This window comes from Megalobrama amblycephala, linkage group LG7 (assembly GCF_018812025.1).
Source record: "Megalobrama amblycephala isolate DHTTF-2021 linkage group LG7, ASM1881202v1, whole genome shotgun sequence".
Taxonomy (NCBI): Eukaryota; Metazoa; Chordata; class Actinopteri; order Cypriniformes; family Xenocyprididae; genus Megalobrama; species Megalobrama amblycephala.
The window spans coordinates 41,483,673-41,496,928 of record NC_063050.1 but is presented as its reverse complement, the minus strand read 5'-3'; the positions used below and the strand labels follow the sequence as shown (position 1 = coordinate 41,496,928).

Genomic DNA, 13,256 nt, shown 5'->3' with positions numbered 1-13,256 from the left:
TGTTAGTTCATGACATGTTAAAGGTGCAGTAGAACGTCTTTTTAAAAGATGTAATATAAGTCTAAGGTGTCCCCTGAATGTGTCTGTGAAGTTTCAGCTCAAAATACCTCATAGATTTTTTTTTATTCATTTTTTTAACTGCCTATTTTGGGGCATCATTAAATATGCGCCGATTCAGGCTGCGCGGCCCCTTTAAATTCTGTGCTCCCCACCCCCGGAGCTCGCGCTTGCCTTAAACAGCATAAACAAAGTTCACACAGCTAATATAACCCTCAAAATGGATCTTTACAAAGTGTTCGTCATGCAGCATGTCTAATCGCGTAAGTATGGTATTTATTTGGATGTTTACATTTGATTCTGAATGAGTTTGATAGTGCTCCGTGGCTAAAGCTAACATTACACACTGTTTTTAAATTTATAAAGAATGAAGTTGTGTTTATGAATTATACAGACTGCAAGTGTTTAAAAAATGAAAAAAATGACAGTCTTGAATACAGTAATAAACGATGGTAACTTTAACCACATTTAACAGTACATTAGCAACATGCTAACGAAACATTTAGAAAGACAATTTACAAATATTACTAAAAATATCATGATATCATGGATCATGTCAGTCATTATTGCTCCATCTGCCATTTTTCGCTATTGTCCTTGCTTGCTTACCTAGTCTGATGATTCAGCTGTGCACAGATCCAGATGTCCTTCCCTTGTCTAATGCCTTGAACATGGGCTGGCATATGCAAATATTGGGGTCATACATATTAATGATCCCGACTGTTACGTAACAGTCGGTGTTATGTTGAGATTCGCCTGTTCTTCAGAGGTCTTTTAAACAAATGAGATTTACACAAGGAGGAGGAAACAATGGTGTTTGAGACTCACTGTATGTCATTTCCATGTACTGAACTCTTGTTATTTAACTATGTCAAGGTAAATTCAATTTTTAATTCTAGGGCACCTTTAACTAATACATTAACTAATGTTAACAAATTAAGCTATTAATGTTAAGAGATGCAATAGTAGATGTACAAGTCGACATTAGCAAAAAAAAAAAATAATGCTGAACAGAGGTGTTGTTCATGTTTAGTTCATGTTAACCAATGCATTAACTAATGATAACTAATAAACCTTATTGTAAAGTGTTACTAATAATTCAGATCACTCCGATTCCCATTATGGAACCCAGCACATACTTGTATTCCATTACGAGTTGCATTCTGATGCATTTTGAAATGTGTTCATGCGTAAAATCGAGCTAGGAGCCTTTGCATTTATGCGTTCGCCTAGAGCATTGCTATTTGGCCCTTATAGTACTCGTCTTTATGTGTATGTGAAGGTCAGTGCTGTTCTGCTGGGCTATGAGTCTGTGGTGAGATGCTTTTGGAGCATGGAGAGTGTGATAAGGAGGATATTGTTGTGTCTCTTTTTCTCTTATCACATTCTTCACTTACACACATACACACACTCCACTGAAAAGTTTTTGTTGTTGTTGTTGTTGTTGTTGCCTTCTACATCTTAAAGGGGTCATGAAATGCATTGTTTTATAATGTTTCCTGGGGTGCACTTATAACTTTAGTGTGCTTTTACTTCAAAAATAGTCATAATTTAGAAATAAATGGCATTTTACCCTGATTTTAGCCCTCTTATTTGAACGCTCTGTTTTAAGGGGCATGTCTCCCATGAGACTTCAGTGTAAATGCCCACTGCTGTGATTGGCTAACACCTTTCCATTTGAAATAGATAATTATTACTCCCTCAAAAACTTTTAGCACATTTTTACTATTACAGCTCTCAAGGTTAACAAATCGTGAAAAGTGTTGCATTGCATTTAGATTGTGGCATGAAAGGTTGCAGCCGATCACAGACATATAGAGTGCATGAAAGCAGTGAACTCGTCATTGCATCTCAATTTCTGCACACTAACGAATGCTTTCATCGTAACTAACAGTGTAAATGCATTGTAACTAAGAGATTTGTTGAATAAAACAGGAGTTTTGGCACATGTCCAGAACTCATTCACTGATAAACTCACGCTGTTTGATTGATAGCTCCAGCGATTACAAAGGGAGCGTTCTTTGATCGGTTTCTTTGTATAATTTCATCACTGTTTATTTTCATTCTACTAAGAGAAAAAATGTGAAGTTGACTGTTTAGTCACTGGTTTGATTTACTGACACGTAGACAAAGAACATCTGACTGTACATGAATCATTACATATCAGATCAGGCATTAGAATTAACACAGGTACCTTCATGTTGTTGCGTTACTGTCGAGTCCATATCGTAAAATTCTGTTTGCAAAGCCTGCGCCCTAATGTTATTGATTTACCAAAGAATCCACAGTGAAATCGCGAATGCAAATAAATAAAGCTCATCTGAGACATTCACATTTATAATAACCATATTCCTAGCATTAGGATCCTTTGAAAGGTAATGTTATTTTATCCTATATTGCTATTCTCTCCTCCTCATCTCACTAACACGACAGTGGGTGGGGCTAACGTTGCAATGATGAAGTAGTTGTTGATTTCTTCTATGGCACATTTCAGGATCAGTCATTCCATGGGCCTGGTGTCAATAAAAGCTTTTATTTTCAGTTCTGACACTTAAAGGATATTGTTTTAGTACAAGAAAAAGTTGATTTCCAAATTCAAGACCCCTTTAAATGCATAAAACACCATATTTATTTGTTTTAAAGAGGTCCTTTTTAAATGTTGCCGTGCAGGGCTGTGTGACAAAAATTATAGTAGTTAATTATTTACCTTAATATTATAATCACGATTATTCATTGAGATTTATAGAATTGAAATACTTTTTGCATTTGTGTTATTTTGTACAGAGCAGTTGTTTTATTTAGCATGCATTCTTTATGTAGGCTATATATCCAAAATCAAGATGAGAACTCTGTTCCTGAATTACTTTATTGCTTTTTATATATTGCTGTAAATCAAGACAATTGTTAACCGGTCAGCTTTAACAGAATTTACAACGTTATTCATATTTTGTCTTATATACACTGTTATTATAAGTTGCTTTGGATAAAAGCATCTAACCAAATGCATAAATGAAAAATAAAACACATATCTACGAATTAGACCACGTATAACTTGTGCATTAGCACTGGTTTTTATTAAAAACGCATTATAAATAGATATTTTTTGTCAACTTTCAAGATTTGTAATCTTGATTATGTGATTGTGCAGCCCTACTGCAGTGTTTCAATATTATTGTCATGCAGTCAGTCGGTGGGCACAGGGCATGATATTCAAATGGATATACAGTTTAATTGAGCTTCTTTCTCCTCAGAACTCAAAGCTTTGCACTTTTTTCATTTTAATGCATGATGAATTCCACTGAACTCCCTTTTCTCGCTTTTTCTCTCCTTCTTCCTTTTTATTTCTCTCTTCCCCCCTTTTTTATTAGGTGAAAAAAGAGAAATATTTAAATAATTCCAGATGATCCCACTCGTGGCTGGCTGAGTAGAGTTTGTTCAGTTCCATCTAAATGTAAATTGCAGGTTGTTCTGTTCTTTCCAGTGAAGGAAAAAAAGCCTTTCTAAGCCACCGTCCAGCCATCCTTACTACAGAACATTCATTTCTCTTCAACACATATCCTCAGTATTCACATTCAGTGGAGATGATCGATTTTGGTCCATGACAGATGCGCTTGTTCACTGTATGTGACATGGACACTTTTATGAAAGTGGTGGAAATGATTAGCTTTTGTTTTTAGCACAAAGAGGAGGAGGAGAAAGGGAGGAGTGGAGATAAAGAAGTATGGGGTGATGGATGGGGATGGGGAGTGGGAGGGAGGTGAAAACAGAGACTGAGGAGGTGGAGGTGGTGTTGAATGGGTGGTATATTGGAGCTCTAACTCTTAGTGCAGTGATGGATATGATTATGGATTCAGTTAGATGGTACTGAATGATTGTGTATGCACATATGCATGTGTACGGTTTTGTAAATGTGTGTGTGAATGCATGTCATTTATGTAGTATGCGTTTTTTTTATATTTTCAGTTTTCGTTGTAATTTTAGTTTGTCATTTTATGTGCTTTTGTCATTTTTATTATTTCTATATAGCTTTGTTTTTATTTCAGTTTTAGTTTAAGTTTTAGTAATTGTATTACTTCAGCTTCAACATATTTATTTCAGTTAATTGCCAAAGGAAATGAAGATGATGGATAAATTGATGGAAGATGGGTGGAGGTGCAGGAGGTGGATGAAGGACTTGCGAGGCTCTGGAAACCCATAGGGTTGTAGATAGGGTTGGAACCAGGGCAGAGCAGATGCCGGCAAAAGCCATGGAGGAGCTGATGGGAGAGACCATGGAGGAGATGACGGTGGGAGGATCCAGGGAATGGATGGATGACGAGATCCCAGAGCAACCCAGGAGATGGCCATGATGGAGGCGACTCATGGCAGCACTGATGGAGGGAGGAGCAAAAGTAGTCCTTTGAGCCCGACTGACTGAGGTGACACAGGGCGATGGTGAGGCCCAGGCGACGTCCGGTGGACCAAGAGACCCGATGTCACTAACGGACAGGGAACGCGGAGTCCAGGCGATGAGTGGCTGAGGTAAAACCAAGGGGCAGAAGGACCAAGGTGATGCCGGAGTGAGTGAGGACCCCGTTGGAGCCTGAGGGATGGAGGAGCTTGATGGAGCCATAGGGGTAGAGGGATGGAGTGCAGAAGACAGCCTGGAAGTCAGTGGAGATGGTGGGGTGACAACTGACCAGGTGGAGCCGGTGGGACGAGGGAGCCCGGTGTAGCTGAAGAGATGATGGCCCCAGTGAAGACGAGGGGGCGAGGAGCCGTGGCGGAGCCGATTGGCTCCGAGGGATGAGGCGGAGCCCGGGACTCCTCACACCAGGGCAGAGATGGGGACCGGAAGCTTCAAGGCAGATCAGGGCTGCATGGCAGGGCTAATGGTGAGGGGCTGAAGGAAGCCAGCGGAGGCAGAGCTGATGGAATGGCTGGCTTCAGTGGAGCGTGCAGAAGAGGAAGTGGATGAAGGCTCTTTGATTAGACAGGGATTGTGGTGACAACAAACTCTCTATGATGGACAGGACTGGTGGAGATGACGAACTAGGGCTGGACAGGACCAGCAGCGATGAAGGCATAGAAGATTTTGAGCTGGGTGGGACTAGCAGTGACAAACATACATTTGTCCAGTAAGGGACCGGTGGCAAAGAAGTTTCATAGGCGGGCAGAGTGACTACATTCGATTCCCAGTCCATTAGGCTTTCCTCCTCATCAATCATCACCAATAATTCCACAGGCACGGATTTTGCTGCAGGCTCACACACCTGGTCAGCCGGGACCACAGGCTTAGCTTCCAGATGGATTTGGCTCTGGCTCCGTTGTGGACTTTGGCTCAGGCTTGATGTCCATGGCGGGTTTCTCTGTCTGCTGTGGGCTCTGGCTCCGTAACCATAGTGGACATGGGCACTGGGTCTGGCTCTGGGGCGGTGACGGATAAGTAGGACCGGACACTGTCTGTTGGATCCTCTTCTGCTTCTCCCACAGCAAAAGAAGATCCGTCGACCCACAGGGCGAAGCTGATGTACTCAGCAAGCGTCCAGCAGGAGTTTCCCCAGGGCATTAGCAGCTGGATCTAGTTGCCGAAACCGATCACAAACCCCTCCATGAGCTTGATGTCATCACAGGTGGCGAGGTGGCTGGCGCTGATGAACTTCTTCACATTCTCCTCTAAGGTCCTTCCTCCTTGAAATATAAGAATCCCAACCCTTTTAGGCTTGGGCAAAATGTTAATAGATGCAATCTCATTTTTTATTTTCCGGTCCGGTATTCTATCACGTGTAGGTTCAGATGATGAAGAAAAGGATGACAAAGATTCCGAAACACATTCTTTATTTACTAAACAAACTCCAATACGAGAAGCAGGTAATGTTCAGTGTGTAACAAGACACAAACAATCCCGGACAATAAGGAACTGAAAACAGAGAGCATTTATACACAAGATAAACTAAATGTCAAGCAGGTGTGATCATTAAATAAGTGTCAGATTTTTTTTCATGGTAACAGATTAATGGCGGGAAACTAGAACAAAGGAAACTTGACTGAAGACAAACCAACTAAAAGTCCATGAGAATAAAACTAAACACACAGACTGTGACACGTTTCCTTGTTGTAGCTTATCCACATTTTGTGCACAAAACAGACACACAGTGAAAACACACCATCAAACAAGCCAAGCGCCATTTAAAAGTCAATGATTTTGGCCTTCCAAAATTATTTCAGCCTAAACCAAAAATTCTATGTTTTTGTTTGCTGAAATTTTGGTGCATCACTAAGAATGATAGTCTGACCTGCACGATTCTAATCAAAAACATACAAATGTCTATTTAAGAAATTGTCTCTGTGTGATGGTGCATACAGTATGAGGAATTTATCACATTGTGTCACACATAAATATATACAAACAAATTTATTATGTTCCATACATTTTTATATTTACATTTGGCCGACACTTCTATTCAAAACAACTCATGTTTAAAAATTATGGATGCTAAATTTTCTCAATTCTCTCCCTTAGGAGGTGTAGCAAGAAGCTAATTTTGGACACTGGGTATGTGTATGTACTTAAAGAGTGTCTCTATAGGGCTATATCACTGCAGCAGAATTCATTATGCCGTTATTATTACTGTGACTATCCAAGACACCCCTCTAATCAAAACCTTCTCCGTTTACTAGCCAGCTGAGAGAGGAGATAAGCAGGGCAGATGAGAGGATAAATGTGACGAACGAATACTCGTTAACGGCCACAAGAGGTGTCATTTGAAAAGGATTTTGAGAAAAAGAGAGACACGAGAGGAAAAAGAATAAAGCATGTCTTGTGTGATGTTTATGTATGAGCTGGTAATGATTTCGAGTTTCTTAGAGCTTGTAGCTGGAAACGGGTTTTGTGTGTGTGTTTTAGTTTTTTTAAAAGCTTGTTTGCTCAGGAGTTGTAACCTATATAAGAGTCTCTGCATTCTGTCAGAGACCCAGAGGGACACTAGCTCTGTCTCTCACTGGGATTCTCTCTTTTTTTAAAAATGGAATGTAGGTAGGACCTTTTGTCAGAAGTTTCATCAGATGCTTGTTTCCTCTCTTCATTGTGTCCCCAGAGTCCTCCCCTCAAGGTCTGTGAAGCTGGGAAGGATTCACTGCTGTCAGGTTATCAAAGTGTGTCTTTATGTGGTTGAGGGTAAGGGTTCGGTTTGGAACCTAGTTTATTTTGTAGGAATAAACTAAGCTTTAAAAAAGTATTTAAATTTTCTTTAGATTTTTCCCTCCGTCAAATTACACAAATATTGAGAAATCAGAAGGTCAGTGAACAATGGGAGATTGGGAGACAGTTGCTCATTTATAGTGACTACAGTGTTTTTTTCTTTTCTTTCACTTTTTTGTTCGAAAATTTTAAACAAACTGTAAATACTTTGGTGTCATTGATAATAATTCAGTACTATGTATATACATTACAATGTTTGGGGTCAGTAAGATTTAATAATTTTTAATACATTGGTTTAATTCAGTAAGGGTGCATTAAAAAGCTGGAGTGAATCTGGAGTAATGGCTGCTGAAAATTCATCTTTGCCATCATCGGAATAGAATACATTTTAAAATAAATTAAAACTAAATTATTTTAAATTGTAATAATATTTCACAGACTGTTTTTACTTTATTTTTGGTCAAATAAACGCAGCCTTGGTGAGCATAAGAGGCTTCTTTCAAAAACATTAAAACAATCCAACCGACCCCAAACTTTTGAATGGTAGTGTTTAAAAGTGCAATGGATTTAGCAACTGAAAATGACTCAGTTGTCATAATTTCTTTGTAAATCAATAAATAAAATGCATTCATATATCAAAAATGTTTTATTCATTTATCAAGGATGAAGCCCTTACATTTTCATTCTTTTTTCATTCTATGTGTGTAGGAACTTTGCACTTTAGTTTGTGAAAGTTTTGGCCATTTTTTAATGCAAATTTGGCCCAACTCTACCTAATTGATTAAAGACTTCCTAGACGTTAGTTTTTAAGGTCATACCACTGATGCTCAAATGGATTCAAGCCTGTTTCATCATAATTTTGATATTAACCTTTATTTGTTGAACTATTGTATAAAATCAATGTCACATTTGCAATCGTGTGGATATTTGAGAAAAAATTGCATTCTGTTTGTATAAATATATCAGCATTAAAAACAAGAACTCACACAGGGTATGTTTTTGTATAGAGTTTGAGTCTTAAAATCGATCTCTATGCACCTCTGTGTCTATACTTGTTCTCCATGCTAGTGAGTACTAAAACCCCACTTTTACAAAGGTACATTGTCAGGAAAGGCAGTAATGTAGTGTGATTTGCATTTGCATGCTGCTTGTGTGGATGCAGTCAATTTTGACCGCAAAAGATGAGGTAATTTGATTGGATGCCATGTACTGACCTTGTACAGCATTTTGCCTTTTAGAACACATGCTCGGTTTTAATGTTATTTTAAGGTGGGGTAGAATTAAATGAATGGCAAAATTCAGCATTTTGTTCGCGTACCCCCTCTGTCACCTCATGTACCCCAGTTTGGGAACCACTGCCATAGACAATAAATCGGTAGGAAGTTGTCGAGCGGTAGAAATTTCTGATGATCATTTCTATTATGGTTACACTGACATTTTCTTCTTATCACTCCCTTGCAGATGTCAAATCTATGATGAGATTGTTAATATCTGGACTGTTTTGTTCATTTCAGACAAATAACTTTCCAACCTGTCAGTGTTGTGACTGGTGTCTTGGTCACTTCTCTTACAAATGCCCTTCCTGTCTGGAAGGTTTAAAGCTTTTAGCTAATCTTAAAGCTAATCTTCTCCAGCATAAATCAACATCTTGAAGTTGGCAAGCAGCTCGTTGGTCTATATGACAGCATGACTGATGTGATTTCAGCTTTTAGAGAAGCAATTGAGCAGCAGTGGGTTTACAGTAAACACTAAGGTGCCCAGAAGTGAGCTGAAGTGTCTTTTTTAGCCTAGTTTATTAAAAATAAGATAGAAGATAAAAATAAGGAAACCAAGTAAAAAATACGAAAAAATAAGTATAATATATTTTGCGACTTTAGCATAACCAATCATGTGAGGGATTTTGAGGCATGAGTCTGTTTTGCCCAATCAGTGGCAGACTTGTTTGGCCTTTAATTTTGGGAAGTCATTATTTTCTTGGTGCTAGTGTCATCTTTAGTATTTTTTCGCACTTTATTATTAATGTGATTAGTGTGAATAATATTAGTGTTGCTTGCAACAACTAATTGATAAAATTGTTAATGACTGGTATTGAAAATAATCAACAACAAAATGCATTAGTGAATAACTGGGTCTTTGCGTTTAAAATTCCTCATGTAACACAAGTAATGGTATTTTTATGAGAGCAATGACTGTAAAGGTATTAATATGTAATTTGATATAAAGGCACTTTATCTACTTGAAATATATAAATAAAGTTATTTTTTTTACTCATGACATAACCTTGTATTCTAATTAATAAGCTCCTACATTTTAGATACCAGTGAAATTTCACAATGCTTGAGTCCGATTTTGATACCACAGCAAAAACTACTAGCCTAATATAAAGTTCAAACATTATTGAAGAAAAGTGAACAGTCAGTAATAAAATAAGAACAAATAAACAAATTACAAGTAATAGCACAAATAAATACAATAGAACAAATATACACATTAAATACAGTGCTTTAAGGTTTTCAACTAGGTGTGACAGTAGTATTCAGGTACATAAATTAAATAATCAAATGCAAAATAACACTGCATAGTCTTCACTGTATAAATTAAATATAGATGAACATATTTTATTATAGATATTTGATGAACATTGACACAGGTTTATTAGGCTGCTGTCACTTTAAGACCTAATGCACAGATCCAATATAATGATACACATCCGAGTTCTTTCTCAACTGTTTACGTTCACTTAAGACATAAACGACTGCGGGCATTTTGACAATGTTGTGTGTATTTGTTCAAGCTCAAGATAATGCAAAAAAAGAGCTCAATTCGTGAATGTGTGTTCCTTACCAGTTAACACTTAGTTGGTGCTCCTGGTTTTCTTTGTTATTGTTTTTAATATAGTGAATTAAACCACCTTTCTGATTCAAAACTGCAGACAAGCCATTGTTTTTATAATGTCAAGATTATATTGAGACATTTTTTGCTCACAATGTATAGAAACATTTGTTGTCATAACGTTCAGTTTGCACATTGCAACAAATAAATCTATTCTAATTCAAATATCTAAAAGCTAATTTCTTCTCTACATGGGGAAAAAACATTTGAGCAACAAGGCTAATGGGGAAATATAGCTTTGAGAAGGTATTAACTCTCTCCACAACAAACAGATTTTATAATCTGTTTGTTTGTAATCTGTAGTTTTTGAGTCATGCAGTTATTGTATTTTCTTCATGCAGTTTTTAGCCGATATGGAGGCGAATCCATTGCTAAGGGACAGTGTGGAGTGTCAGCGGCTGGTAATGGAGGCCATGAAGTATCATTTGTTGCCAGAGAGACGGCCGCTCCTCCAGAGCCCGAGAACACGTCCACGCAAGGCCACTGTAGGGGCACTTTTCGCCGTGGGTGGCATGGATGCCACAAAAGGTATTATTTTCATATAATTTTTATGTAGTTTCTATAGTCTACCTGCCTTCGCTTTTGTGTTTTAATCGTTATCTTGGCAGATAACGAGGTAACCCCTCCTCTTAATTTCTCTCTTGTTCACTTGTCAGATTTTCTCCATTAGTGCAGTGGACTGCTGAGACATTTCCATTTTCACAGTATAGTCTTGAGTCTTTTAAATTAATGGAGCTTTAAACAGTAAGTGCTTTACATTTAAAAAGACCAAAAATGAGACAGAAGTTTATATTTAAATTAGGGCTTTGTCCTCTTTATGGTGAAAGGTCTGATCTGTTACGTACTTGCAAATGTGCTTTTTCAGGAGCAAGACCTGAAGTATGTATTATGTTTAATGAGGCTGAAGGTGGCTGAATTCAGAAAGACAGTGAATCATGTACTATATGTGATTCACATGATTCATAGTTTGTAGTGAGTGGTGTATAGAGTGCCACAGTGATCACCCACTTGATTCGATTCATGTTTTTCATTTCATAATATTTTTTCAATAAAGGGTTCAAAGGCATGAACCAAACCACCCAGCTCCTAGATGAATCACAACATTACAAACTTGAAGCAAAAAGTAGTTAAAAATCTGAGGAAGACTATGAAGTCCACTGCAACTTTGGAGTCCATGAAGCACTGCAAATTACATAATCATACAATATAAAACTCTTTGCCAGAAATTTGACTTATTGCTTATATGGAAAAGTATGTCTAAGATATATATTATAATATATTAACCTCACAGCTTATGGTAAAAAAAAAAAAAATTATATGTTTTTGGGGGGGGTTTGCACTCTATTGGCCTATAAAGCCAATGACCTGTAAAACCAGGTTTATAAAGTGTTTTGAAGAAGTACTGTAGCTCTCCTACTGATCTCTACTCTAGCTTCCCCAATCTTACTCATGCATTTACTGTACATTTTTAGAAGACAAACTAGCTAATTGTTAAAAAAAGAATCATGGAGACTTCTGCTTCCATAGTTTGGTCCTCAGGGCTTTATACTTCCTGTTGTTCTTTTCTTATTTTAGTTTATTAACTCAGAGATGATTAAAAAACAGGGTCATCTGTGTTCCCAGTGTGTTCCCTGTACCCAGTAAAAATGCCCCAACAGTCTTAAAACAACAAGATAAATTTACCTCTTATTAACAGTTTAAGATTTATTTTCAGCAGATTTATCTTGTTAATGTATTTTTATATTAGCAAATTTTTACTTGCGAGCATAAACCTCGCAAAAATGTAGTTTTATCTTCAATTTACATTTACGCTTTATATGTAATCATTTAGCAGATGCTTTTATCCAAAGAGACTTACAAATGAGGAGAACAATAGAAGCAATCAAATCAACAATAGGGCAACAATATGTAAGTGCTGAGACTAGTCCCAGTTAGTCTAGCACAGTACATGTAACAAGGCATTTTTTAAATACATAAAAAATAAATAGATATACAGAATAGAATAGTAAGTGTTAGTATTAATAGGTCAAGTGTTGATTAAAAAAGATGGGTCTTTAGCCACTCGGGTTGAATTAGGCAATTAATTCCACCAGCATGGAACAGTCAAGGTAAAGGTCTGTGAAAGTGATTTTGTGCCTCTTTGGGATGGCACCACAAGGCGTCGTTCACTTGCATAACGCAAGCTTCTGGAGGGCACATATATGGTCTGAAGTAGTGAGTTTAGGTATAGGGGTGCAGAGCCAGTGGTTTTTCTGTAGGCAAACATCAGTGCCTTGAATTTGATGCGAGCAGCAATTGGCAACCAGTGCAAATTGATGAAGAGAGGTGTGACGTGCACTCTCTTTGGCTTGTTAAAGAACACTCTCGCTGCTGCATTCTGGATCAGGTGCAGAGGTTTGACAGTACATGCTGGAATGCCTGCCAAGAGAGCATTACAATAGTCCAGTCTGTAAAGAACAAGAGCTTGGACAAGGAGTTTAACTGATACTCAGTCACAACTCCAAGGTTCCTGGCTGTCCTGGATGGAGTTATGGTTGATGAACCTAGAATTTCTAACAGACATTTTTTTTTCAGATTTCTGCTTATCATCTGTAACCATAGGCGTCATTTGCGACCCACCACTTTTTGCCAGGGTCGATATTGTCCCCACCACTTTTTGAAACGTCTCACGGCATGGATGTATCTAATACAAAATAAACATCTCTAGTTAATTATCAATTTGTGTTAAATAATAGGCGATCTGGTGATCTCTCAATGCTCGTGCACACTGCGCAGTCTTCACACAGACGAGCGCTTCAATCTAACGCTTAACTATTTTGGAGACTCTATTCGTTCCGTTGAAATCACAAATCAAAATGCACATAAACGTGTCCCTGCTCTTGATATACAATCACTGATGAACATCTTTGGTTTTAATGAGAAAAAATAAAAAAAATAAAATAAATGATACAAGGGTGGATTAGAACCCAGAACCTCTGGCATGCTAAACAAGAATTATACCACTAGTCCATCAGGACAATCTAATACCCAACCCAGATCCACATATTTATCCACGTAAGGACGGAACTATCATATTAAACATGAGGTTTATGTCAATAAATTTTGTGCATTTATTATTGTAATAGTA

The 13,256-nt window shown here is 37.7% G+C and overlaps 1 protein-coding gene across 3 annotated transcripts in view; it reads left to right on the top strand.

The window, feature by feature from the left end:
• The window catches only part of klhl5 (kelch-like family member 5), a 76,019-nt gene that overhangs the window by 56,057 nt on the left and 6,706 nt on the right, over positions 1 to 13,256 (top strand). For all 3 annotated transcript variants that reach the window (XM_048197491.1, XM_048197492.1, XM_048197490.1), the window contains one exon: positions 10,471 to 10,657. In XM_048197491.1, coding sequence (XP_048053448.1) covers positions 10,471 to 10,657 — 187 coding nt within the window. The remainder of the gene's footprint in view (positions 1 to 10,470; positions 10,658 to 13,256) is intronic.